Source organism: Aquarana catesbeiana, linkage group LG02, assembly GCF_042186555.1.
Source record: "Aquarana catesbeiana isolate 2022-GZ linkage group LG02, ASM4218655v1, whole genome shotgun sequence".
NCBI classification, from domain to species: domain Eukaryota; kingdom Metazoa; phylum Chordata; class Amphibia; order Anura; family Ranidae; genus Aquarana; species Aquarana catesbeiana.
Window position 1 is genome coordinate 803,989,939 of NC_133325.1, and position 24,367 is coordinate 804,014,305.

At 44.5% G+C, this 24,367-nt stretch overlaps 1 protein-coding gene across 1 annotated transcript in view; it reads right to left on the reverse strand.

Moving 5' to 3' along the window:
• The window catches only part of LOC141129486 (butyrophilin-like protein 10), a 51,534-nt gene extending 28,298 nt beyond the window's left edge, over positions 1 to 23,236 (reverse strand). The window contains exons 1-4 of the mRNA XM_073617542.1: positions 23,053 to 23,236; positions 22,420 to 22,454; positions 12,500 to 12,542; positions 2,018 to 2,116 (exon numbers count right to left, since the gene is read on the reverse strand). Coding sequence (XP_073473643.1) covers positions 2,018 to 2,116; positions 12,500 to 12,542; positions 22,420 to 22,434 — 157 coding nt within the window. The 5' untranslated portion in view covers positions 22,435 to 22,454; positions 23,053 to 23,236. The remainder of the gene's footprint in view (positions 1 to 2,017; positions 2,117 to 12,499; positions 12,543 to 22,419; positions 22,455 to 23,052) is intronic.
• Between the last annotated feature and the right edge of the window lie 1,131 nt (positions 23,237 to 24,367).

Sequence of the window (24,367 nt, forward strand, 5' to 3'; positions counted from 1 at the left end):
ATCAGAGTCCCCAGAGAGCCTCTTCCTTGCATCAGGGTCCCCAGAGAGCCCCCCACTTGCATCAGGGTTCCCAGAGAGCCTCCCCCTTAAAATCAGGGTCCCCAGAGACCCCCGAACTTACATCAGGGTCCCCAGAGAGCCTCCCCTCCCTCCCCTTGGGGACCCCTCCAGAGACTCGGGGCTATGGGCTCCAAATTCGGGGCTTTAGCCCCAAAAGCCACCCCCTAGCAACACCACTGCTTTAGAGAAACGCAAATTATTTTGAGAACATCGATGGGAATATTTTTGGGTGGACAACTGTTTTTTGCAAGAGCTGAAGTGAAAGCTGGAGCTGTGGTGAAGGCAGTAGCAGGAGCATAGGCGTGCGCACAGGGTGTGCCGGGTGTGCCTAGGCACACCCTAATCCCCCCATGCGCATTAGTGTTATCGTTCTGTGTAGCAACAGGAACATGGGAAAGATCTCCCTCTTACCGGCTCTGCCATAAGAGAAGTGTTTATCCTTTTCTCTTTCACTGTGCCAGCAGGGAGATCAATGTGCCAGAGTCATATATATGTAGATACATACACATGCATGTGTGTTTGAACTTAAGGGTGCACACCCTAATGCATTAGGCTGCGCACACCTATGAGCAGGAGTCTATAGGTGATGGAGGACTAAGATGGTCTTGCCTGGAAGGACTGAGTGAAGAGGGGATCCAATCCCTCCATACTCTGGCATAAAAAAGTTAAAAGAAAAATAGGGCAGACTTGATTGCCTTGATGGTCTTTTTTTCTGCCATCACTCTTCTATGTTTCAACTTCACAACTGCCAGTGAATGACCGATGGAGGGAAGGCATTAATGAATGGAGCCACCTGCCTTGGTCCAATGTTGGGGCATCAGGAGAGAACGTTACCTCTGATGCATCTCAGAGCAGAGAGGGAGGCTGTGTGACCACTGTGACTTACTACAACATCGTTTCTGTGCTACATAGAAAAATAGCAAAATTGGGGATTTTTAAGGCACCATAAGAAAAACACAAGATAAAAAGTATAACATTTATTATAGTAAATAGTTAAAAATACACAAAACACTGTGCATACAAAACTTCTTCGCCTTGTTTTGCTGGAGGTGCCTCTGTGTGTTTTTTATGATTTGGGGTTTTGAGCATGTTTTATTCCCTCCTCTTTCCTACTTATCATTTATAATTATTTTTTCAGATGGGGACATGCTCTACTTGTCTGCGGTTGCAGTTTCATAGTCACTGACTATTTTTGTTTCCGTTGCTGCTGAATATATTTACTTTTGCATTTTTTATACCAATCATGAGTGGACTCTGAAGCCTTTTTTGCACATTTTTTTGAACATTTTTTTCAGGTATATTTAGTGCCTCTTTTTTTTTTTTTATTTATGTGGTTTATATGTTTTTTTTCTGCCTAGTGGGAAAATCTTTGGTGTCCTTTGCACTCCCGTAGCCCGAACCTTCATTTCTTTTTGGGGAGGTTCTCTCCCTTCTCAGGAAATGTGATAACTATACAAAAATTGGTCCTATAAGTTGTTGATGATAATCTTCATATCACTCCTTTTTTTTGGGTTATTTCTTTCTTTTGATATAGTATCTGTGACATGTATGCTTACTTCGTAGATTTTACCACTGTGATACATCCCCCTGATGAAGATTTATGTCAAGAATTGAAACGCGTTGGGGTTTTAAATGCATTATTATGCTTGTGCCTCTCATTGTGGTTCATGTAATTTATATGGACCCGTTTCTATCATGTTTTTATATGCACAGTGTTTTGTGTTTTTTTTTAACTATTTACTATAATAAATATTATACTTGTCTTTTTCTTATGGTGCCCTAAAAAATTTTTTCGTATTCAGTCCTGGGATGTGGCACTGCTGTTTAACCGGATTGGGCTATCAATTGCATTATTTCTATGTTATGGTAGGTATTCTATTAGATATTTAGCAGGCATTTGGTATGCTTAAAATATACAGTATGGACCCTTAAGGAGCAGAACTAACAACAATCTTACCATCATATTCAGCATTGAACCCAGATAGTGGCTCTGTGTGCCCATTGCCTGTCAGTATCTCAAGGGAGACATTTGATGAGTGAGAGAAGTCCTTTTCTTCTGTTGAGTAAAGAGACAAAATATTTCATTAACCACTTACTGACCAGGCTTTTTCTGCCACATTTTGTTTAAATCAGTTTAAAAATCAGTATTTTTGCTAGAAAAATACTTATAACCCCCAAACACTATATATATATTTTAGCGGAGACCCTAAGGAATAAAATGGCAACCGTTGCAATTTTTTATGTCACACAGTATTTGCGCAGCGGTTTTGCAAACGCAACTTTTTGGGGAAAAATGACACTTTAATGAGTTAGGAAAAAAAAACACAATAGTTACCAAAATTTTTTTATATGATGTGAAAGATGATGTTACGCCAACTAAATAGATACCTAAAAATCTCCATAGGCAACGTTTCTTTGTTTTTTTTTTTTCAATTTCTTTATTGATTTTCTTAATATCTAAAATATTTAGAAAAAACGAGAAAAAATTCTCGCCAACACCATCACATTTTACAAAAATGTACCCCCCAACCCTCTCCCCCCTCCCATCCCTCCCTCCCCCTCCTCTCTGACCTCTCTCTTCCAACCTTTAATTACCTGACGTCTCCCATTTCTCCAAACTTCTCCCCATCCTACGATCCCAACATTTCGGCATATCTCAATGGCCATTACTCCATACTCTTATACCCCGTACACACGGTTGGATTTTCCGACGGAAAATATTTGATGGGAGCCTTTTGCCGGAAATTCCGACCGTGTGTAGGCTCCATCGGACATTTTCCATTGGAATTTCCGTCGCACAAAATTTGAGATCTGGATCTCGAATTTTCCGACAACAAAATCCCTTTGCATAAATTCCGAGCATGTGTACACAATTCCGACGCACAAAGTTCCACGCATGCTCGGAATCAAGCAGAAGAGCCGCACTGGCTATTGAACTTCATTTTTCTCGGCTCATCGTACGTGTTGTACATCACCGCGTTCTTGACGTTCGGGATTTCCAACCAACTTTGTGTGACCGTGTGTATGCAAGACAAGTCTGAGCCAACATCTGTCGGAAAAAATCCATGATTTTGTTGTTGGAATGTCCGATCAATGTCCGATCGTGTGTACAGGGCATTAGACCTCTCTGCTGCCTTCGACACAGTTAACCACCTGCTCCTCCTCAGCAAACTACACTCCCTTGGCCTCCGAGATTCTGCTTTATCCTGGTTCTCCTCCTACCTATCTCAGCGCACTTTCAGTGTCACTTACAACTCCATCTCCTCTACTCCTCTTCCTCTCTCTGTTGGGGTACCCTAAGAATCCGTTCTTGGGCCCCTCCTATTCTCACTCTATACCTCTTCCCTGGGCCAGTTGATAACCTCCCATGGCTTCCAATACCACCTCTACGCTGATGACACACAGATCTATCTCTCCACTCCTCAACTCACCCCCTCGATCTCCTCACGGATCTCAAACTTACTGAATGACATTTCGGTATGGATGTCACACCACTTCCTCAAACTTAATCTTTCTAAAACTGAGCTTGTAATATTTCCTCCTCCCCAATCCCCCCCCCATGGCTTTACCATTAAGATCAACAGCACAACCATTGGTCCCTCCGCACATGCCAGGGTCCTGGGTGTAATCCTTGACTCTGACCTCTCCTTCAGCCCCCACATCCAATCACTGGCTAAATCCTGCTGCCTTAACCTCGCAACATCTCCAGAATTCCACCCTTCCTGACTAATGACACCACAAAGCAACTTATTCACTCCTTATTTCCCGCCCTGACTACTGCAGCTCTCTCCTTAATGGCCTACCCTTACGCAGGCTCCTCCCCCCTTCAGTCTATTATGAATGCTGCTGCTAGACTAATACACCTCACTAACCAATCCATGACTGCTGCCCCTCTCTGCCAATCACTTCACTGGCTTCCCCTACCCCACCGTATAAAATTCAAAATGCTAACCACAACGTACAAGGCCATCCACAACATCGCCCCCATCTACATCACCAACCTTATCTGTAGATATCGCTCAAATCGTCCCCTCCGCTCCTCCCAGGACCTCCTGCTCTCTAGCTCCCTTGTTACCTCCTCTCATGCTCGTCTTCAGGACTTCTCCAGAGCCTCTCCCATCCTCCGGAATTTGCTTTCCCCTGGTATATCCGATCAGCCCCTAACCTGTCCACTTTAAGAGATCCCTGAAAACTCACTTATTCAGGGAAGCCTATCCCACACCCACCTAACAACTGTCCCCGAGCCACCCCAATCAAATCCTTGCCCGCATCTATTACCATTTGTTCCACCACCCCCTCTCTTTAGAATGTAAGCTGTACGAGCCGGGCCCTCCTGTACCTTTTGTATTGAACTTTTATTGTGCTGTCCCCTCTCTACTGCATAAACTGTTGGCGCTATATAAATTGTGAATAATAATCTCCTTGTCTGCTTAAACTCTGTGCAAACTCTCCACATCTCTTCGAAACCGACCATTCCCTCCTCACCACTGAACCTTAGATATTCCATTTTATATGTTTTGTTTATTTTTTTACACCAACACTCCATCATGGGGCTATCTTTCTCCTGTCACTGTCGAGGGATTAAACTTTTGGCTGCTTTTATTAGCTGGGGGACCAATGTTCTCATATATTGTTTGATTGCCATTCTAACCCTGAGGGAACAAACACCCCCAAGGATCCTCCAATATTTCTATGCTGGTAATTTCCTTTATTGTCTGTTACACCTCTCTCCAATATTTTTTTTATTTTAGGACATGTCCACCATATATGGGCCGTGGTTCCAACTATGTTGCAACATCGCCAATATAGCTGCGAAACCCCTTTTTGACATTTGCCTATCCAGTGTTAAATACCAGCGTGCCCGGCATTTGTAGTTCATTTCTATAGTGTTACTATCTATAGCCGTGGTATGTACCAGCCGCGGTATTTTCCCTAGGTCTTGATCTTTCTCTCGCTTTCCCAGTTCTTCTTCCCACTTTCCGATAAATGGTGGTGTTTCCGGCCCATTCAGCCCCACCAGTACTTTATAGATCCTTGAGATGCCCTTTCTTTGAACCTGCAACTGTACATAGCTGCTCAAACGGCCGTAGGTTCTCTTCGGATCCTATTGGTTGGGGCAATGTGGTAACAAAGTGTTTCAGCTGGGAGTACCACCATTCATCAGTTATCAGTAGGTCTTTTTTGTGTTTTAAATCCTGTAATGTGCGCATTTTAACCTTCTCCATTATATCTTTTAGTTGTGCGTTATCTTTTTTTATCCAATTTCCAAACAATCTCAAGTTCCTTGGTGGAAAATAATTAGTGTCTCCTAATGGTATCAGGGGTGAATTACTGCATTTATTGGTGAATAACATGCACCTTTTCACCCTGAAAATCGGGTGCAAATAGCATGTACGTGTTATACGCTGATACTTAAATTTTAGCTGCCTCGGAGGGGACAGGGAGGGGGGCGGGATGAGCGCCGTCAGATTACATACAGTGAGAATCTCCTGTTTACATGGCGTCCTCTGTAATAGGAAGTCCCGTCTCCTGGGCCGCCATTGGACCACTGTTCTGTCTATCATAGGAGATTCTCATTGTATGTAATCTGTCGGTGCTTGTCCCGCCCCCCTCCCTGTCCCCTCTAGGCTGCAGATGGGCATCGATCAGGCTGCACTGATGGCAATGTTGAGGCTGTTGCACTGATGGCAATGGTGAGGCTTCTGCATTGATGGCAATGGCGAGGCTGCTGCATTGATGGCAATGTTGAGACTGCTGCATTGATGACAATGGTGAGGCTGCTTCAGTGAAGACAATGGTGAGGCTGCTGCATTAAAGGCAATGGTGAGGCTGCTGCATTGATGGCAATGGTGAGGCTGCTGCATTAAAGGCAATGGTGAGGCTGCTGCATTGATGGCAATGGTGAGGCTGCTGCATTGATGGCAATGGTGAGGCTGCTGCATTGATGGCAATGGTGAGGCTGCTGCATTGATGACAATGGTGAGGCTGCTGCATTGATGACAATGGTGAGGCTGCTGCAATAAAGACTATGGTGAGGCTGCTGCAATAAAGACAATGGTGAGGCTGCTGCAATAAAGACTATGGTGAGGCTGCTGCATTAAAGGCAATGGTGAGGCTAATGCATTGATGGCAATGGTGAGGCTGCTGCATTGATGGCAATGGTGAGGCTGCTGCATTGATGGCAATGGTGAGGCTGCTGCATTGATGGCAATGGTGAGGCTGCTGCATTTATGGCAATGGTGAGGCTGCTGCATTGATGGCAATGGTGAGGCTGCAGATGGGCATTGATAAGGCTGCATTGATGGCAATGTTGAGACTGCTGCATTGATGACAGTCTCTGTCTGTGATGTATCTGCGAGCAGCCGCCGACAAGCTGCACGAGAGCCGCCCGCTCACAGCGAGGATCCTCAAAAAACAGGAAGACTACACGGATGCATGTGCACGAGTTCCCTTTCCTGGGCCTATATTCATTGAATTGGGTTATTGGGAGGGGGGGTGATTCCTTGGTGCCTGGGGGGAGTCAGTTGGTCTATATAGGGGAAGGCAAGCTGACAATCTCTGTCTACACGAGAGCCACCCGCTCAAAGCGAGAATCCTGAAAAAACAGGGAGACTCCATGCAGATGCACGTGCACGTGACCCTCAAACAAAGCCAGCTGGTAAGTGAGGCTAGTGGTAGAGACCTGAAGAAGGAGGCTACATCCTCTGAAACATGTAGTCCTAGCAACCACCAGCGTCACTTACCAGCTGGTTTTGTTTGAGAATCACGTGCACATGCATCCGTGTAGTCTTCCTGTTTTTTGAGGATCCTCGCTGTGAGCGGGCGGCTCTCCTGCAGCTTGTCGGCGGCTGCTCGCAGATGCATCACAGACAGAGACTGTCAGCTTACCGTGCATTTAGCCTGGATTACTGGAATCTTGAACTCAGGAGAGCCACTACAGCCAAAAACAGACGCACTTAATTATACCAACACATGTGAGTGTTCATTGTTACTTTTTTGATTTTAATTGTATCCGATAAACGGTGTTGCACTAGGGGCCGGTGCGCTCTCTCTTTTATCTTTATGTTTGCAGCCATCAGTCCTCCCTCTGGTTGATGGAGCAGCACGGCAAATGAACATACACCATGTAGCACCCTGATGTTTAGGCAAGGATGCTATTAAATTTAGTTTCCAGGTGGTAGTTGCCTTGGCCAATTGTTAGAGGATCAATTGATTTTGACCTAACTCTGGAATTGCTGCACTTCTCTCTTCTTTCGCTAGGTGGCCGGTACCTGGTAACATTAGATAGGACAAGGGCATTGCAAGGACTGATTAAGAATGAATAGCGCATCTCTGCCAATGTGCATGGATTTTCTTGGATCCCTTGGCCTGCTGGGAGGGCCTATATATTTGGGTAAAGTCAGGTGATCGGGGTTCTGTGCCACCTGGACAGCTGTCTGGGTGGACGTGTGTTGTGCTGCCCTGGGCTGCTAGGCCGGAGCCTGAGGCCTATCCCGGCAACATCTGGCTGCTAGGCTGTCTGAGGGCCTATCCAGAAGCAAGAGAGCAGCTCAGGGTTGGGATTGCGGTTTGCAGTCCAACCAGAAGTGACGGTTCTGCCGGCAGAAGAATCTGTCATGGTCGGAGGTAGAGGGGAAGCTGTTGCCACTAAGGGACCATCCACCTTGTTACAGGGAACCACTGTGAGCGGCTGAAGCAAGTGCCGGAGCAGTATTCTCACCAACCGGGGACGGTGAAGTGGGAAACTTCAGCAAGTGTCAAGCCAGGGTCCCAGCCAGCAGAGGAGACACTTGCAGAGCAGCCTTGTGTGCCAAGCTAGGGACCGAGCAGGCCAGCGGGGTGACCCTTGAAGAGTATCTGTGAGTGCCAAACTAGGGACCAAGCAGGGACGCGGGGGTGACGCTTGAGGAAGATACTGAATGAGAAGATTGGAAGAGCTCAGGGGATCCAGTGGCAGTGGATCAGCAAGTCTAGTGAAAGACTGGGAACTCAGTTGAGTGAAGATCTACAATAGGAGATTGTAGAGGAAGTAAAGAAGTTTGTTGCAACTTTTGTTAGAAACTGTTACAAGATTCTTGCCAAAGGAGACAACGGTCCTACTCCTACAGATGTGGTGTCTGGCTGGATGCCTTTCCCTGCATGGCTGTCTACCTATAGAAGTCTCGGAGTCTGACAATTAACATTGCATCTACCTAACGGTGTCCTGGCCCTAACCCTCTCTCCCACAGTTCTGTTTAAGTGACAATAAATCACTTTGCATTCAACAAGTGTCTGGCGCTCATCAATCCACCTTGCATTACACCCACCATGCCTCGTAACCCACTCTACACAGAAGGATGTCAGCAGTCACTGGCTCTGGAGGTCACCATTAGGCCTCTAGGGGCTTGAGACTTCTCTACAACCATATTGGTTTAACCCCTTCCTTTGACATTTCAAGACACTGATTGTCGTTTCACCATTGAGGATTTATATTCTCATTTACAACAACTTTTGTGGGACTCCCATTATAATCTCATCATTTATCTTAATTTTTCTCATTGACTCTTTTGGACTTTAGCACTTTGGTGTCTTGGTTTTTTATTGCAGAACTTTTGGGTGTCTACACAAAGGAGGCTTTTACAAGTAAACAACTGAATAAAATCAGTTACATACACATATAATAAAGTATGGGGTGATTGTTGTTGAAATGAATGATCTGGTGTCAACTTGTCACCTTAGGATAGGAGGGGTTACTAGAAGAATCACCACTAAAGTAAAAGAAAAGCCTGAGAAAAGAAAATGAATGCAGCCAGTGGCGGCTGGTGCTCAAAATTTTTGGGGGGATGCAAACAAACTGAAAAATTCTGAAAAAAAAACATCAATTGCTGCCACTGTGCCACCAAACGCAGATATTGTGCCCATCAAATGCAGCCACTGTGCCCATCAAATGCAGCCTCACTGTGCCCATCATATGCAGCCTCACTGTGCCCATCATATGCAGCCTCACTGTGCCCCATCAAATGCAGCCACTGTGCCCCATCAAATACAGCTACTGTGTCCATCTAATGCAGCCACTGTGCCCCATCAAATACAGCCAATGTGCAGCCTCAAATGCAGCCACTGTGCCAATCATTTGCAGCCAATGTGACATCATATGCAGCCTCACTATGCCCATCAAATGCAACCTCACTGTGCCCCATCAAACACAGCCACTGTGCCTTATAAAATGCTGCCAGTGTGCCCCCCGCCCGCCGTCTGCACTTACCTGTCTCGGTGGCGATGGGACAGCTCCTTGTCCTCTCTTCCCGTCCTCTGCTATGATTGGAGGCCTGATAGGCGTCCAATCACAGCGCCTGTTGTTTCAGCCAATCAGGTGACAGGTAACAGATCTGAGCACCTGATTGGCATGGCGTTCGCAGGTCACCTTTTTTGACGCCTATTAGAGCCTATGGCTCTAATCAGGTGCTTCAAAAACATCCCCCGCCGCTGTAATTCAGGCGCCCTGCGCCCAAAAAGGTGCCTGAATAGGGGATGGCAGTGGCGGCCATAGATAGATTCATGCAATGCATGAATCTATCTATTGGTGATAGAGGGGGTGGCTGGAAAGAGGGGGCAGAGCCCGCGCGCCCTTATGGATGCACCGCCACTGAATGCAGCCAATACAGCTAATGATCAGTAAGCTGCATTATACAGTGTTACATTGTTGTTTAGGTTTAGATACACTTTGTGAAGCCAAATAATCTGCCTACATCGGACATGTCCATCACATGTCCACCACATGTCCACCACATGTCCACCACATGTCCATCACATGTCCACCGCATGTCCACCACATGTCCACCACATGTCCATCACATGTCCATCACATGTCCACCACATGTCCACCACATGTCCATCACATGTCCATCACATGTCCATCACATGTCCACCACATGTCCATCACATGTCCATCACATGTCCATCACATGTCCATCACATGTCCACCACATGTCCACCACATGTCCATCACATGTCCATCACATGTCCACCACATGTCCACCACATGTCCATCACATGTCCATCACATGTCCATCACATGTCCACCACATGTCCACCACATGTCCATCACATGTCCATCACATGTCTACCACAAGTCCACCACATGTCCATCACATGTGCACCGCAAGTCCATCACATGTCCATCACTCCAGGGAGGTCATTTACTGGAAGTGGGATCTGGTATAATAAATGTTGACATTTCAAATGATGCTTCAAAAATAGTTCTCCAAAGGCCGGTTCACACAGGGGCAACCCGACTTACAGCACAACTTTGCAAGGCGTTTTGGAGGTGACTTCAGTGCGACTTTGAGCAACTTACAATGCGACTTAAAGTCGCCTCCAGGACAGGGGACTTTGGCTGTGGCCAATCACAGAATAATCAGCTCCGTGGGGGGGGGGTGCCCGGGTAAACGTGGGGAGTACCGGGGTAAATTATTTTCTTTTACCTGTCGCTTCAATATAGATGGAGATCTGACTTGGAGGCGACTTCCATTGAAATCTATGGGTACAAGTCGCCTAGAAGTAGTACAGGAACCTTTTCTGAAGTCGGAGTGACTTCAGTAGTGTACATTAAGATGGTTCTCATTCACTTCTATGTAATTTCTTATGTCCAGCGACTTGAGGCGACTTGAGGACTTACAGGTCGGATCCCAAGTCGCTGTAGTGTGAACCGGCACTTAATCTGTTACTAAACTTTGAAACAAATTTCAACACTTTCGTTTCTGGAAACATAATGATGAAGCAACAAGTTATCACTATATCCAGTTTTACAATCCACAGCCCAATGTTTCTCGACTTTTTTTATAGTCGTAGCTCCCTTTATAAGTATGCAAAATCTTGAGGCACCTCGGTGTAAAATGTAAAAAAAAACGAAAACAGTGTGAGGGTCATTGTCATTGGGGGTCAAATGTTGCCATTTGTTGGCATCTTGATGGCACCCCTGATAAAGCCGCGTTCCTATTTACACTACATATAAACTGGAAACATCTACAGATCATCGCAGGACATGAACAGTGGGATTGACATCCATCCAGATTCCATTTTCCTTCATATGGTTCCATGGTCCTCAGCCTAAGGGACTCATACACACGCATTTGTAACCTCTTCCCGCCCACACTATAGCCGAAAGACTACAGCATGGGCCTAAATTGCCGGGAGGGCGTCCATGTACGGAGTGAGCAGTGTGCTCTGTGATCATCCATGGGACTCAGCTGATCACAGATTGGAGTAAAGGCCTCTACCACGTGCTCAGCTGTCAGCCAATGACAGCTGATCATGTGATGTAAACAGAAGCCGGTAATCGGCTTTTTTTTTTCCCGCACACTGACAGCCACTGCTGCTAACAGTGCCCACCAGTGTCACCTACCAGTGCATATCAGTACTGCTAAGCAGTGCCCACCAGTGTCACCTACCAGTGCATATCAGTACTGCTAAGCAGTGCCCACCAGTGTCACCTACCAGTGCATATCAGTACTGCTAAGCAGTGCCCACCAGTGTCACCTACCAGTGCATATCAGTACTGCTAAGCAGTGCTCACCAGTGCCACCTACCAGTGCATATCAGTACTGCTAAGCAGTGCTCACCAGTGTCACCTATCTATCGTTTTATTTTTTTTGAGTTCATTCACAAACTTTTCTTCTCAGCATTACATACTCACATATTGTGTGTAATATGTCCGCCTGTGTCAGATTTTGTCGGAAAGAATAACTTATATTATTCACTGCAGGCGGTTTCCATCTTCATTGTGGGCATTTGAAGCCCACAAGCATTTATTTCCTGGATGTGGTGAATGCTGTGCTCCCAGCATTCACCGCTCGTTCCCGCACATGCTCAGTGGCATCCTGGGAAGCCTGAGACTAGCTCCCGGGAGTCTGGGAGAGGCTAGAAACACGCCTACTCCCACGGGAGGAGAACCAGGAAGTGCAAAGAAGAATAGAAAAATAAAAAGGTAATTACTGCGATTTAAATTTTTTTAAACGGCATGTCAGCATCTAGGCAAGGAAGAGAATACATACAGATATTGTTCAAAATTTGGGTGGAACCCCGCTTTAAGGCTGCTTTTAGGGGTGCCTGTCCTTTTTTTTTTTTTTCTACCTCTACTTGCCCCTGTATGTCAGCCTATTTGCCCATGCACACAAAGATGTTTACAGGAGTTCAGAGGCAGGACCCCCCCTTCCCCCATCCAGGAGCAGCATCGTTTTGGCCAACACAATGAATTAATGGTCAATGCAATTAGTTTCCTGCAAAAAGGAGGCTGATGAGCGGAAAGGCGTTTAGGAAAAGTTATCTATTGCCCTGTGTGCATGGTGCCTAAATATCAGCAAAAAAATGATTTCATCAGAATCTTTTTTCAAAAGGACAAATAATGGAAATACTCAAACAGGACAAGCTGGCTTCAAAATGTCCTTCAAGAACGACTTACCAGACAGTATGACATCAGCAAAGGCAAAGAGTAAACTCAGAATCTAGAATGAAAAAGATACAATGTGATCAGAAGACAAATCACTTTAGAGTTAGTCACTTGACTGCCTAGAAATTGTGACATCTATGTACAACCTAAATCCTTCTGAACATAGTTACATAGTAGGTGAGGTCGAGAAAAGACACAAGTCCATCAAGTCCAACCTATGTGTGTGATTATATGTCAGTATTACATTGTATATCCCTGTATGTTATGGTCATTCAGGTACTTATCTAATAGTTTCTGGAAGCTATCAATGCTCCCCGCTGAGACCACGCCTGTGGAAGGGAATTCCACATCCTTGCCGCTCTTACAGTAAAGAACCCTCTACGTAGTTTAAGGTTAAACCTCTTTTCTTCTAATTTTAATGAGTGGCCACGAGTCTTATTAAACTCCCTTCCACGAAAAAGTTTTCTCCCTATTGTGGGGTCACCAGTACAGTATTTGTATATTGAAATCATATCCCCTCTCAAGCGTCTCTTCTCCAGAGAGAATAAGTTCAGTGCTCGCAACCTTTCCTCATAACTAAGATCCTCCAGACCCTTTATTAGCTTTGTTGCCCTTCTTTGTACTCGCTCCATTTCCAGTACATCCATCCTGAGGACTGGTGCCCAGAACTGGACAGCATACTCCAGGTGCGGCCGGACCAGAGTCTTGTAGAGCGGGAGAATTATCGTTTTATCTCTGGAGATGATCCCCTTTTTAATGCCAATATTCTGTTTGCTTTGTTAGCAGCAGCTTGGCATTGCATGCCATTGCTGAGCCTATCATCCACTAGGACCCCCAGGTCCTTTTCCATCCTAGATTCCCCCAGAGGTTCTCCCCCCCAGTGTATAGCTTGCATTCATATTTTTGCCACCCAAATACATTATTTTACATTTTTCTACATTGAACCTCATTTTCCATGTAGTTGCCCACCCCATTAATTTGTTCAGATCTTCTTGCAAGGTTTCCACATCCTGCAGAGAAGTTATTGCCCTGCTTAGCTTAGTATCGTCTGCAAATACAGAGATTGAACTGTTTATCCCATCCTCCAGGTCATTTATAAACAAATTAAATAGGATTGGTCCCAGCACAGAACCCTGGGGAACCCCACTACCCACCCCTGACCATTCTGAGTACTCCCCATTTATCACCACCCTCTGAACTCGCCCTTGTAGCCAGTTTTCAATCCATGTACTCACCCTATGGTCCATGCCAACGCACCTTATTTTGTACAGTAAACGTTTATGGGGAACTGTGTCAAATGCTTTTGCAAAATCCAGATACACTACGATTTAAAGTGGCCATACAAGTTACAATGTACATCGAGGACCTGTCAGGCAGGATGCAAAAGTAATGGATTGGCCATCATATTACACACACTATATGGGTAATAGTGTGAGGACACCTGACCATCACACGAACATGAGCTTGTTGGACATCCAATCCCAAAACTATGGCCATTAACATACTGTGTAATCGCCCCCCTCGTGGCTATACCATTCTCCACTCTTCTGGGAAGGCTTACCACCAGATTTTTTAGGGTGTCTGTGGGAATGTGTGCCCATCTGTGAGTTCATGTTGGATGAGAAGACCTGGCTCACCATCAGCATTCCATCCCAAAGGTGTTCAGTAGTTCTGAGGTGAGAATATTTAATGAGGATGTGTGTTACTGGTAGGATCACCAGGTGAAAATCCCTTCCAACCTTGTGGTAAAAGTTTGATGAAGAACCTTCTCTTTTCCCCCCATAACTGCGCCCCTCCGTACAAAACGGCTCTATAAAGACATATCCAAAGAGCGTGGAAGTGCACATCAGGAAACCACCCGGTCAAAGGAGTAACATATCGGCTTCAGCGTGTCCCCTCCTAAAGTCATGCACCTCTACCAGGTTTCAAAGAGGACTGTGCTGGTGAAACACGTTAGGAGTCATGGCTTCAGGAGGAAACACGCTGAAACCGATATGTTTCTCCTTTAACTGGGTGGTTTCCCAGTGTGTACTTTAGGGCTGCAACTAACGATTATTTTCATAATCGATTAGTTGGCCGATTATTGTTTCGATTAATCGATTAATCGGTTAATAAGCTTAAAAAAAAAAAAAAAAGTGTGGTGTATAATTTAGTTAATATGTAAAGTTTTAAAAAAAGGCAATTTATCCTTAAATATCTCTATGCAGTGGTAAATATAAATAACTATGGTTAGGGAGCAAAATATCTAATCCACTCTGAGAATAACAGACAGAAGAGATATATATATGTATATGCGTATTTGTATGTATACGCTATTGGAGGATATATACTATTAAAGGGTGAATCTTGTAAATATCATCAGACTCAGAGATCAAATTTTTTTTATTTAAAAAACAATGCCTTCCTTAAAAAAAAAAAAAAAAAAAAAAAGGCATTTTAAGAACGTTAGTTCGATTTTCTAATCGTTAGTGGGGTCAAATCGACGTTCATTTTCAACCATGGTGAAAACTTCTTGGTCAAAGGAATTTTCAGACGGTGTATGTGATTTTCCTTCATTTTAAAAACAGAATGTTAAAAACCAAGTGGAAATTTCAAACATTCTTTCATTCAGCGAATGTACAAAGATTTTCCGTCTGAATATTCTTGTCTGAAAATTGATCCGTGTGGCCAGCAGAAAGCTCAGTATACACCTGTGCAGTTTGCTTCTGATCTGTTTCTGCAGTGCTTTTTGCTGTGCATTTTGATTTTTGCACACGTGATTTTGCTGTGATTTGCGTTTTTGCATTTTTTTTGGCCAACTTGTTGTTGGGCAGATTAAAAAACACAAATTTCTGCAAAAACGCATTACATGCTTTTCTGCAGCTTCTCCATTGAAGTATATTGAACCAAAAAAGCACCGTTTTGCGTTAAAAAGAAAGTCCCTGACCCTTTCCAAATACGCAGCGGCTAAAAAAAAAAAAGCAAAGATGTGAACGCGTCCCATAGGAAACCATGTGAATGAACTGTAGTGCAACCAGGTCTAAGACGTTTAGTAACATAATGGAGTTAAAAAAAAAAACTAAAATTAGCCCTTTATAGTACAAAAAAAAGCAGATAATCACTACTGTAAGGGGTTCATTTTTTTTACTGTAGAACTGTGAAAGTAATATTTACAGTAGTGATTACTTGCTCTTTTTGTACTATAACGGGCTCATTTTAGCTTTTCCTAACCCCATTATGTTACTGGCCGATTAATCGATTATGAAAATAGTAATCGATTAATTTCATAATCGATTAGTTGTCGATTAATCGATTAGTTGTTTCAGCCCTAGTGTACTTCTGCTCTCTTTGGATGTGTCTTTATGGAACTGGCCTTGGTCTTCACTAAACTGTTACCACAAGGTTGGAAATTATTTTCACCTGGTGATCCTGCCAGTAGCATATCTCCTTTCTTGAGGTGACCATCAGTGGCAGCCTGTCCTTAAGGGGCGCTGGAGCGCCACCCCCCCTTCTGTTTGTCAGGCCCCGTTTTCTACATGCAGGGCACCGGACCCATGAATTCCAATGGGTTTTGTTTGTTTTTGTTATTAAGCACATAATTAGAGCCTGGCGCTTTAAAAGGCTTCGAATGAGGGTGGCACACCGACTTGTGTGATAATAGCTTTCCTTATTCTCCTCCCAGCTAATCAGGAAGTGGCTCCTGAGACCCGTCACTCGATTGGCCAATAGGAGATGGAAGGAGGAGACGCACTGCATTATGCAGGGGATGAGGTGACGCAGGGGAAGCCGCCACCCGTTGCCGTTGCAACCTAGGTACGTGTGGTGACCCAACCAACCGGGGGGGGAGAAGGGAGATTGTGGCGGGAGGTCGGGTGACCTGCCGAAAAATATATACAACCAGCCACCACTGGTGACCATGCTAACTCATTCCTACAATAATAGGCAAGGGATTGTCAAACACGTGGCATGGGGGGGGGGGAAGGCTGGGCACTGCCCTGGAGAAAATGTACCATAAGCAGTTTGAAATTTATTGTTGCTTAAAGTGCAAGGTTAAAAACGCAAAACTCAAATAAATAACATTTGGTGGGGGGTGCCCTGACCCTGCCTGTGAAGTGGCTCATCTGCATGTTGTATACAACCTTCTACAGCAACGCCGACACTTACAAAGACAACAATGTGTTTGAATTGCCGGTAAATGACATTTCCCGGCCTCTTCCTTCTGTTTGTAAACAAAGCTGCTGGGGATTCCCTTCATCTATACCAGACCCTTATCCTAGATGAGGCTCTGCTATAGAGGTTACCAGAGGACATCTACTGTCTATGTGTGGGGGGGTTGCTCTATAATTCGCAGTAGGTCTGGTATGAACTTAAAGGGGGACCCGTGCAAAAACGACCCCGAAAAATGGCGTGGCGTGACCCCCAAATTCAAGTCTGTTATGAACTTAAAGGGGGACCCGTGCAAAAATGACTCAAAAAAATGGCGTGGGGTCACCCCCAAATTCAAGTCTGTTATGAATTTAAAGGGGGACCCGTGCAAAAACGACCCCAAAAAATGGCGTGAGGTCACCCCCAAATTCAAGTCTACTATGAACTTAAAGGGGGACCCATGCAAAAACGACCCCGAAAAATGGCATGGGGTCACCCCCAAATTCAAGTCTGCTATGAACTTAAAGGGGGACCCGTGCAAAAACGACCCCAAAAAATGGCGTGGGATCACCCCCAAATTCAAGTCTGTTATGAACTTAAAGGGGGACCCATGCAAAAACGACCCCAAAAAATGGCGTGGGATCACCCCCAAATTCAAGTCTGCTATGAACTTAAAGGGGGGACCCGTGCAAAAACGACCCCAAAAAATGGCGTGGGGTCACCCCCAAATTCAAGTCTGTTATGAACTTAAAGGGGGACCCGTGCAAAAACGACCCCAAAAAATGGCGTGGGATCACCCCCAAATTCAAGTCTGTTATGAACTTAAAGGGGGACCCGTGCAAAAACGACCCCAAAAATGGCATGGTGGTCACCCCCAAATTCAAGTCTGCTATGAACTTAAAGGGGGACCCGTGCAAAAACGACCCCAAAATGGCATGGTGGTCACCCCCAAATTCAAGTCTGGTATGAATTTAAGGAGAGACCCTGCTCCTTTATTTAAATCAGCTGTCATCATCCACCTGATCTGTCAGAAGAGGGGCTCCATATTCTTCAGAGCTACACTAAGAACAATGTAATAAATATAAATCAACACAGGCTGAGAGCACAGGAAAGATTTCTGGCAGGATCAACAAGAATTTTTTTTTTTTTTATGTGTAATGGTGATATGTGACCACTAGGGGCCTCCATAGCACACCTGATATCGCACTATTAGTCTCAATCACAAACAGAAATGTAGGGTTTTTTTTGAGAATTCGGGAGTTTTGTTATCAGTTTGTTACTTTTTTTTCAGGTGTTCATAATTGAATATGGAAATGTATATATAAATATTCATTCATGTTTAACCCTTTTGCCACCAGTGTTGTTCTTTGAGTTTTTCTGCTCATATACACATTTTAGGACTAAACCCCCCCCCCCCCCCCGAAAAAATAAAAAAAATTCAGAAAGCTATATTTATGCCAAATTGTGGCAGTTACACCTTTTTATGTCACACAATAATTACTACTGGTTATCAAATCTAGATTTTTAGGAACAAATTAATTTTAGGGCACATAGTATAATGATTCCAATTCATGAAACGCGTTGATCTCTGCCAGGTCTGCATTGATGTCATGATGTCTACAATGTTGTCTGATGATTTCCAACCTCACTTTTGCTTCAATCCTGTGATTGCGGTCAAACCTTTTCCTGTTCCTGTGGCTCCTATCCAGATTGCGGACTGGACCGGCACCATGAGGTTGAAGCATGGGATTGCTCTCACCTGGAGCAGCTTGGCTTTGCTTTCACATTGTATACTGTAATACCCATTTTAAGGTATTACTGTATACCGTGTATAACATTACTGTGTCCTGTGTATATCGTATTGCTGTGTTCCACATATACACTGTATTGTCAAAAGTATTGGGACGCCTGCCTTTACACGCACATGGACTTTAATGGCATCCCAGTCTTCGTCCGTAGGGTTCAATATTGAGTTGGCTCCGCCCTTTGCAGCTATAACAGCTTCAACTCTTCTGGGAAGGCTGTCCACAAGTTTTAGGAGGGTGTCTATGGGAATGTTTGACCATTCTTCCAGAAGAGCATTTGTGAGGTCAGGCACTGATGTTGGATGAGAAGGCCTGGCTCGCAGTCTCCGCTCTAATTCATTCCAAAGGTGTTCTATCGGGTTGAGGTCAGGACTTAGTGCAGTCAAGTTCCTCCAGCCCAAACTCGTTCATTCATGTCTTTATGGACCTTGCTTTGTGCACTGGTGTGCAGTCATCTTGGGACAGGAAGGGGTCATCCCCAAACTGTCCCCACAAAGTTGGGAGCATGAAATTGTCCAAAATGTCTTGGTATGCTGACGCCTTAAGAGTTCCCTTCACTGGAACTAAGGGGCCAAACCCAACCCCTGAAAAACAACCCCACACCATAATCCCCCCTCCACCAAATTGTTTGGACCAGTGCACAAAGCAAAGTCCATAAAGACATGGATGAGCGAGCTTGGGGTGGAAGAAGAACTTGAATGGTCTGCACAGAGTCGTGACCTAATCCAGATAGAACACCTTTGGGATGAATTAGAGCGGAGACTGCGAGTCAGGCCTTCTCGTCCAACATCAGCGCCTGACCTCACAAATGGCCTTCTGGAAGAATGGTCAAACATTCCCATAGGCACACTCCTAAACCTTGTGGACAGCCTTCCCAGAAGAGTTGAAGCTGTTATAGCTGCAAAGGGCGGAGCCAACTCAATATTGAACCCTACGGACAAAGACTGGGATGCCATTAAAGTTCATGTGTGTGTAAAGGCAGGCGTCCCAATACTTTTGACAATATAGTGTATTGGTGTTTCCAATGAACAGTATCTACAATTAGTGTGCCCTATGTATTTAGCATTGGTGTGTTGTATTCTAGCAGAGCTAACTTAGAGCCTGCGAGTGGCAGATGGAGTATGTTAGGATCTTGGGAGGCAGGAGTTGGACTGAGAATTCAAGTACAAGACAGTCAGTGCTTGATGGCTATATTGGGAGAGAATGAGATACATCTCAGGGTAATGGATCAGAAATGATTAAAGCAGGGGTGTCATACTGTCAGGACTGGGCTCAGCCCTTCCTTCTCAAAGCTGGCCGCTCAGCTGTCGGCTAATTGCCAGCTCTTATCTCTCCACAGTGAGTCACCTGTTGATGATGTCCTGCTCGTCAGTCTAGCCCAGATGATCTCTGCCTTCGCCTTGGTCACATCTCTAGAGACGCTCGCCTGTGTTCCTGTTAAAGACTCGCTTGGCTGACATTCCTTATGGCTCCAGATCCTGCTTGCTGTTCTACTACGCTGATCTCTGGCTCCCCTACGTTTTGGCTTGTCTGACTATCCGTTCCTGAACTCTGGCTATGTTTTGACTAGGTTTACTCTGTTTACCTTTTTTTTATTATTATTATTATTATTAAACAAGTGTGATTTAACTGTACTTCTGTCTTGGTCTGATTCATGGTTTCTGACACATACTCAGTTTCATTGCTGGTTGCATCAGCATTATCGTTGCCCACAAAGAGCCGGTTGTTTCTGTAAGACTAGATGTGCAGAGATTCCCAGCCCCCCTAACATCAGATATCAAGAGCCCCCCCACCACCACCATCAGAAGTCAAGAGTACCCCACCCTCCCTTACATCACAGTGCATCTTGTGTTTCTGCCAGGAATAAGCTTTGGGAGGAGCTGGGAAGCAAAAAGTGCAGGGTCTGGAGGAGGACCAGAGGAGGACTGGAGTCACCTGACAGGGTCTTCTGAATGCTGCGACCAAGGGAACCAGAGATGAGGGGGTGCTGTCCTCCTCTCTGCTGCCACCTGCTGAGACAGGAGGTGGGCAGAGACAAGCCTCTCTGTGGTTGCACAGAGAAGTGCAGTATCTGGTGGAGGAGTTCTGTCCTCCTCTCTCCTGCTGATGGCTGAGACAAGGTGGGGCGGAGACAAGGGGGGCACCACAACTGCAGATGAGGTGCAAGGACCACATGAGATGACCCTCAAACACTTGTGGACTAGAGTATGGAAGCCACCATTACACTGCTAAACAGAAAAGGTAATGGGTCTCCCAGGTCTGGTGTCCTTGTGAGGAATCATTTGTGATGGACTCTAGGCTAAGGTTAGACTCCTTGTGTGGATGCTGGGACTGATGATGGGTAAAGCCTGGCTGATGTTTGCAGGGATTGTGACCTGCTCTCAAACAAGGGGGCCTTTGTTTCCTGTGGGGGAAATTTTGGGTATTGGCATATTGTGTAGACTGAAGTTGCCACTGTGATCGCCTACCATGTGAGATCTATCAGAACAAGGGTGATGGTCCCCACTTACTTCCTTTATGGCTCTGACATGACATGGAATGTTTCCCTCACCAATAAAGAGGACATAAAATACAGACACAGTAACCAAGTATTAGCATCTCCCAGGAAAAAATTAGTGATCCATACAGCTTGTAGCAGGATGACCCCGTGCCAAGGTTTAATATGGTGGTTTACGCTAGATTTTGGGAAAAGCAAGCACACTAATGGCACAGGTGTGAGCTGGCTTTGTAGGAGAGCCAGAGATAGTCAGGGCCTCACCCCCTCAAGGAGGTCAGTGTGTAAAGGAAGTCCTGAGAGATGCTGGTGTGGAGTGTGCACCATGGTGTCCAGGTTGGGACAGAGCAAGGCCTGAGCCTAAGAGAGAGTCCAGAAGAGACCAAGCAGCTAGGAAGCTGTAAGGAAAACGCAGAGCTGAGGTGCAACATCTGCGCATAAACACTGGGATATGTTTCATGGTCAGGAAGACTCTGAAGAGGTGCTTGGAGCAGTAAAGCTGCCAGAAGAGGGCCAGGAGGCTGAATGTTAGGTTTTTGTAGTGATGGTGAGAACCCCCTGTGAGAGAAGACAAACCTATGTGAAGTTTTGATGTCCGTTTAATAAAAGTGGGAAGGAGAGCCCTGAAAACTATATCTGGCGTGGAGTAAACTCACTGTTTTGGTGCTACCATTGAGCTAAGTAACCCCAATGCGTCACAAGCTCTACTGTTAGAAACTCAAGAAACATTTTCTATAGTTTGTGAAATAGTTTAAAGGGCAAGTGACATGGAGACTCAGTGATGCAGGAACCCAAGAGCCCTGCATCTGCATCATGTGGACCATCATTCTTTCTAGATCAGCCTATCTCAACCTTGTCAACACAGGGGAACCTTAAAATGACTTTTCAGGCTTGGGAAACCTCTGCTAAAAATGATTGAATCTATAACTCATGATAGATTAGTGTGATGGTCAGTGGGAAGAATTCCCCTTACACTTGTGGTCATCGGGAAGAATTCCCCCCTTGCACATAGCTAAAAAGATCAATGGTATCAGTGGGAACATATCTGAGAAGAAAAAATTGCTCAATTGCTCAAGAGACCCTAGGAACATCTGGAGGAACCCTAGGATTCCATAGAACGCCTAGCAACCTCTGGAGGAACCCTAGGATTCCATGGAACCCCTAGCAACCTGTGAAGGAACCCTAGGATTCCATGGAACCCCTAGCAACCTCTGGAGGAACCCTAGGATTCCATGGAACCCCTAGCAACCTCTGGAGGAACCCTAGGATTCCATGGAACCCCTAGCAACCTCTGGAGGAACCCTAGGATTCCATGGAACCCCTAGCAACCTCTGGAGGAACCCTAGGATTCCATGGAACCCCTAGCAACCTGTGAAGGAGCTCTAGGCTTCCATGGAACTTGGTTGAGAAATGCTGCTCTAGATGGTTCTGTAGGACATTCCATCAGTACACTATAATAGTGGTCTGTTAATAGTATCTCAGGATTAAAAGTATAATTTATGTATTACCTTTATGATATGCATGGTCAGAACAGATACTACACCTGGATAGAGAGAGAAAAAAAGTTACCGTCAAGGAACACTTTGATTTTGAAAATCCTGTAATCTTTTCTATATGAACAGGACCAATTTCCCCATCCCCCATCTCTGCAACATAAACCTTTTAGCATCTGCTGTGACAGGTAGCTGTCCAAACCATTTCACCAATAAAAACACACATATAGCATATACTGAATGCCAGATCCGATAATCTGACCTCCAACCTTCCCTTCAGTCTTGCACAGTTGTACCGGCTCCTCTCCTGTACTGAAGTGGCTTACGCTGATTTCACCACACACTGTGAGCTTCCATGGAGATAAGTAACCAAGAATCAAGTTCGTATGAGGTGCTGGACCCAGATTTAGGATGGTAAATGAACCTAGGTAGCTCCACCACAAAAACAAGAGTGTAGAAACCAATAGAGGTAGCTCCATAGAGAGCGTAGAAACCAATATCATGGAGTAGAGATCAATCACTAATAACCCCATGCCTCAATCTGTGCAATTCGTCACTACTATGTGCTACTTGTGTATATCCATAGCTGTTCTTTATATATATATATATATATATATATATATATATATATATATATGGGTGGTGTACCTTCTAACTGGAAAATGTCCTCAGATCTTCTCTCTTCTTTCAGCTGGCTTTGTCTTGCTCGGCTCCTTCTCTCTGTCACTTATCCTTTTGGTTTATGATTTCTAATGTTTGATCAACTTCCGTCACAAGATTTGCTTTCTCTGCTTCCTGAGTTCTTGTGGAACAAGACTTGTTCACACACGTTCCCCTGTCTTTTGTAACATATTTTGAAATACTTTGTTAGAAGAACAAACGCAAATGGAGACACAAACATTTAACTCCTTTAACTCACTTCTGCTTCTTTGTGAACATTCTTTACTTAAGCGTCGTTGCATATTTTATACATAGAAGAAAAAATGCTTACAGGATTGTTGCTAATCACTTCAATACCGGGCACTTTTACCCCCTTCCTTCCCAGGCCAATTTTCAGCTTTCAGCGCTGAATGACAATTGGGCGGTCATGTAACACTGTACCCAAATTACATTTTTATCATTTTTTTCATATCCCCCCTTATGTATTTATACATATAGATCATATCCCACCTTATATATTTATACATGGAGATCATATCCCCCTTATATATTTATACATGGAGATCATATCCCCCTTATGTATTATACATGGTGATCATATCCCCCTTATATATTTATACATGGAGATCATATCCCCCTTATGTAGTTATACATGGAGATCATATCCCCCTTATGTATTTATACATAGAGATCATATCCCCCTTATGTATTTATACATATAGATCATATCCCCCCTTATGTATTTAAACATGGTGATCATATCCCTCCGTATGTATTTATACATGGAGATCATATCCCCCCTTATGTATTTATACATATAGATCATATCCCCCCTTATGTATTTAAACATGGTGATCATATCCCTCCGTATGTATTTATACATGGAGATCATATCCCCCCTTATGTATTTATACATGGTGATCATATCCCCCTTATGTATTTATACATGGAGATCATATCCTCCTTATGTATTTATACATGGTGATCATATCCCCCCTTATGTATTTATACATGGTGATCATATCCCCCTTATGTATTTATACATGGAGATCGTATCCCCCTTATGTATTTATACATGGAGATCATATCCCCCCTTATGTATTTATACATGGAGATCATATCCCCCCTTATGTATTTATACATGTGATCATATCCCCCTTATGTATTATACATGGAGATCATATCCCCCCTTATGTATTTATACATGGTGATCATATCCCCCCTTATATATTTATACATGGAGATCTTATCCCCCCCTTATATATTTATACATGGAGATCATATCCCTCCTTATGTATTTATA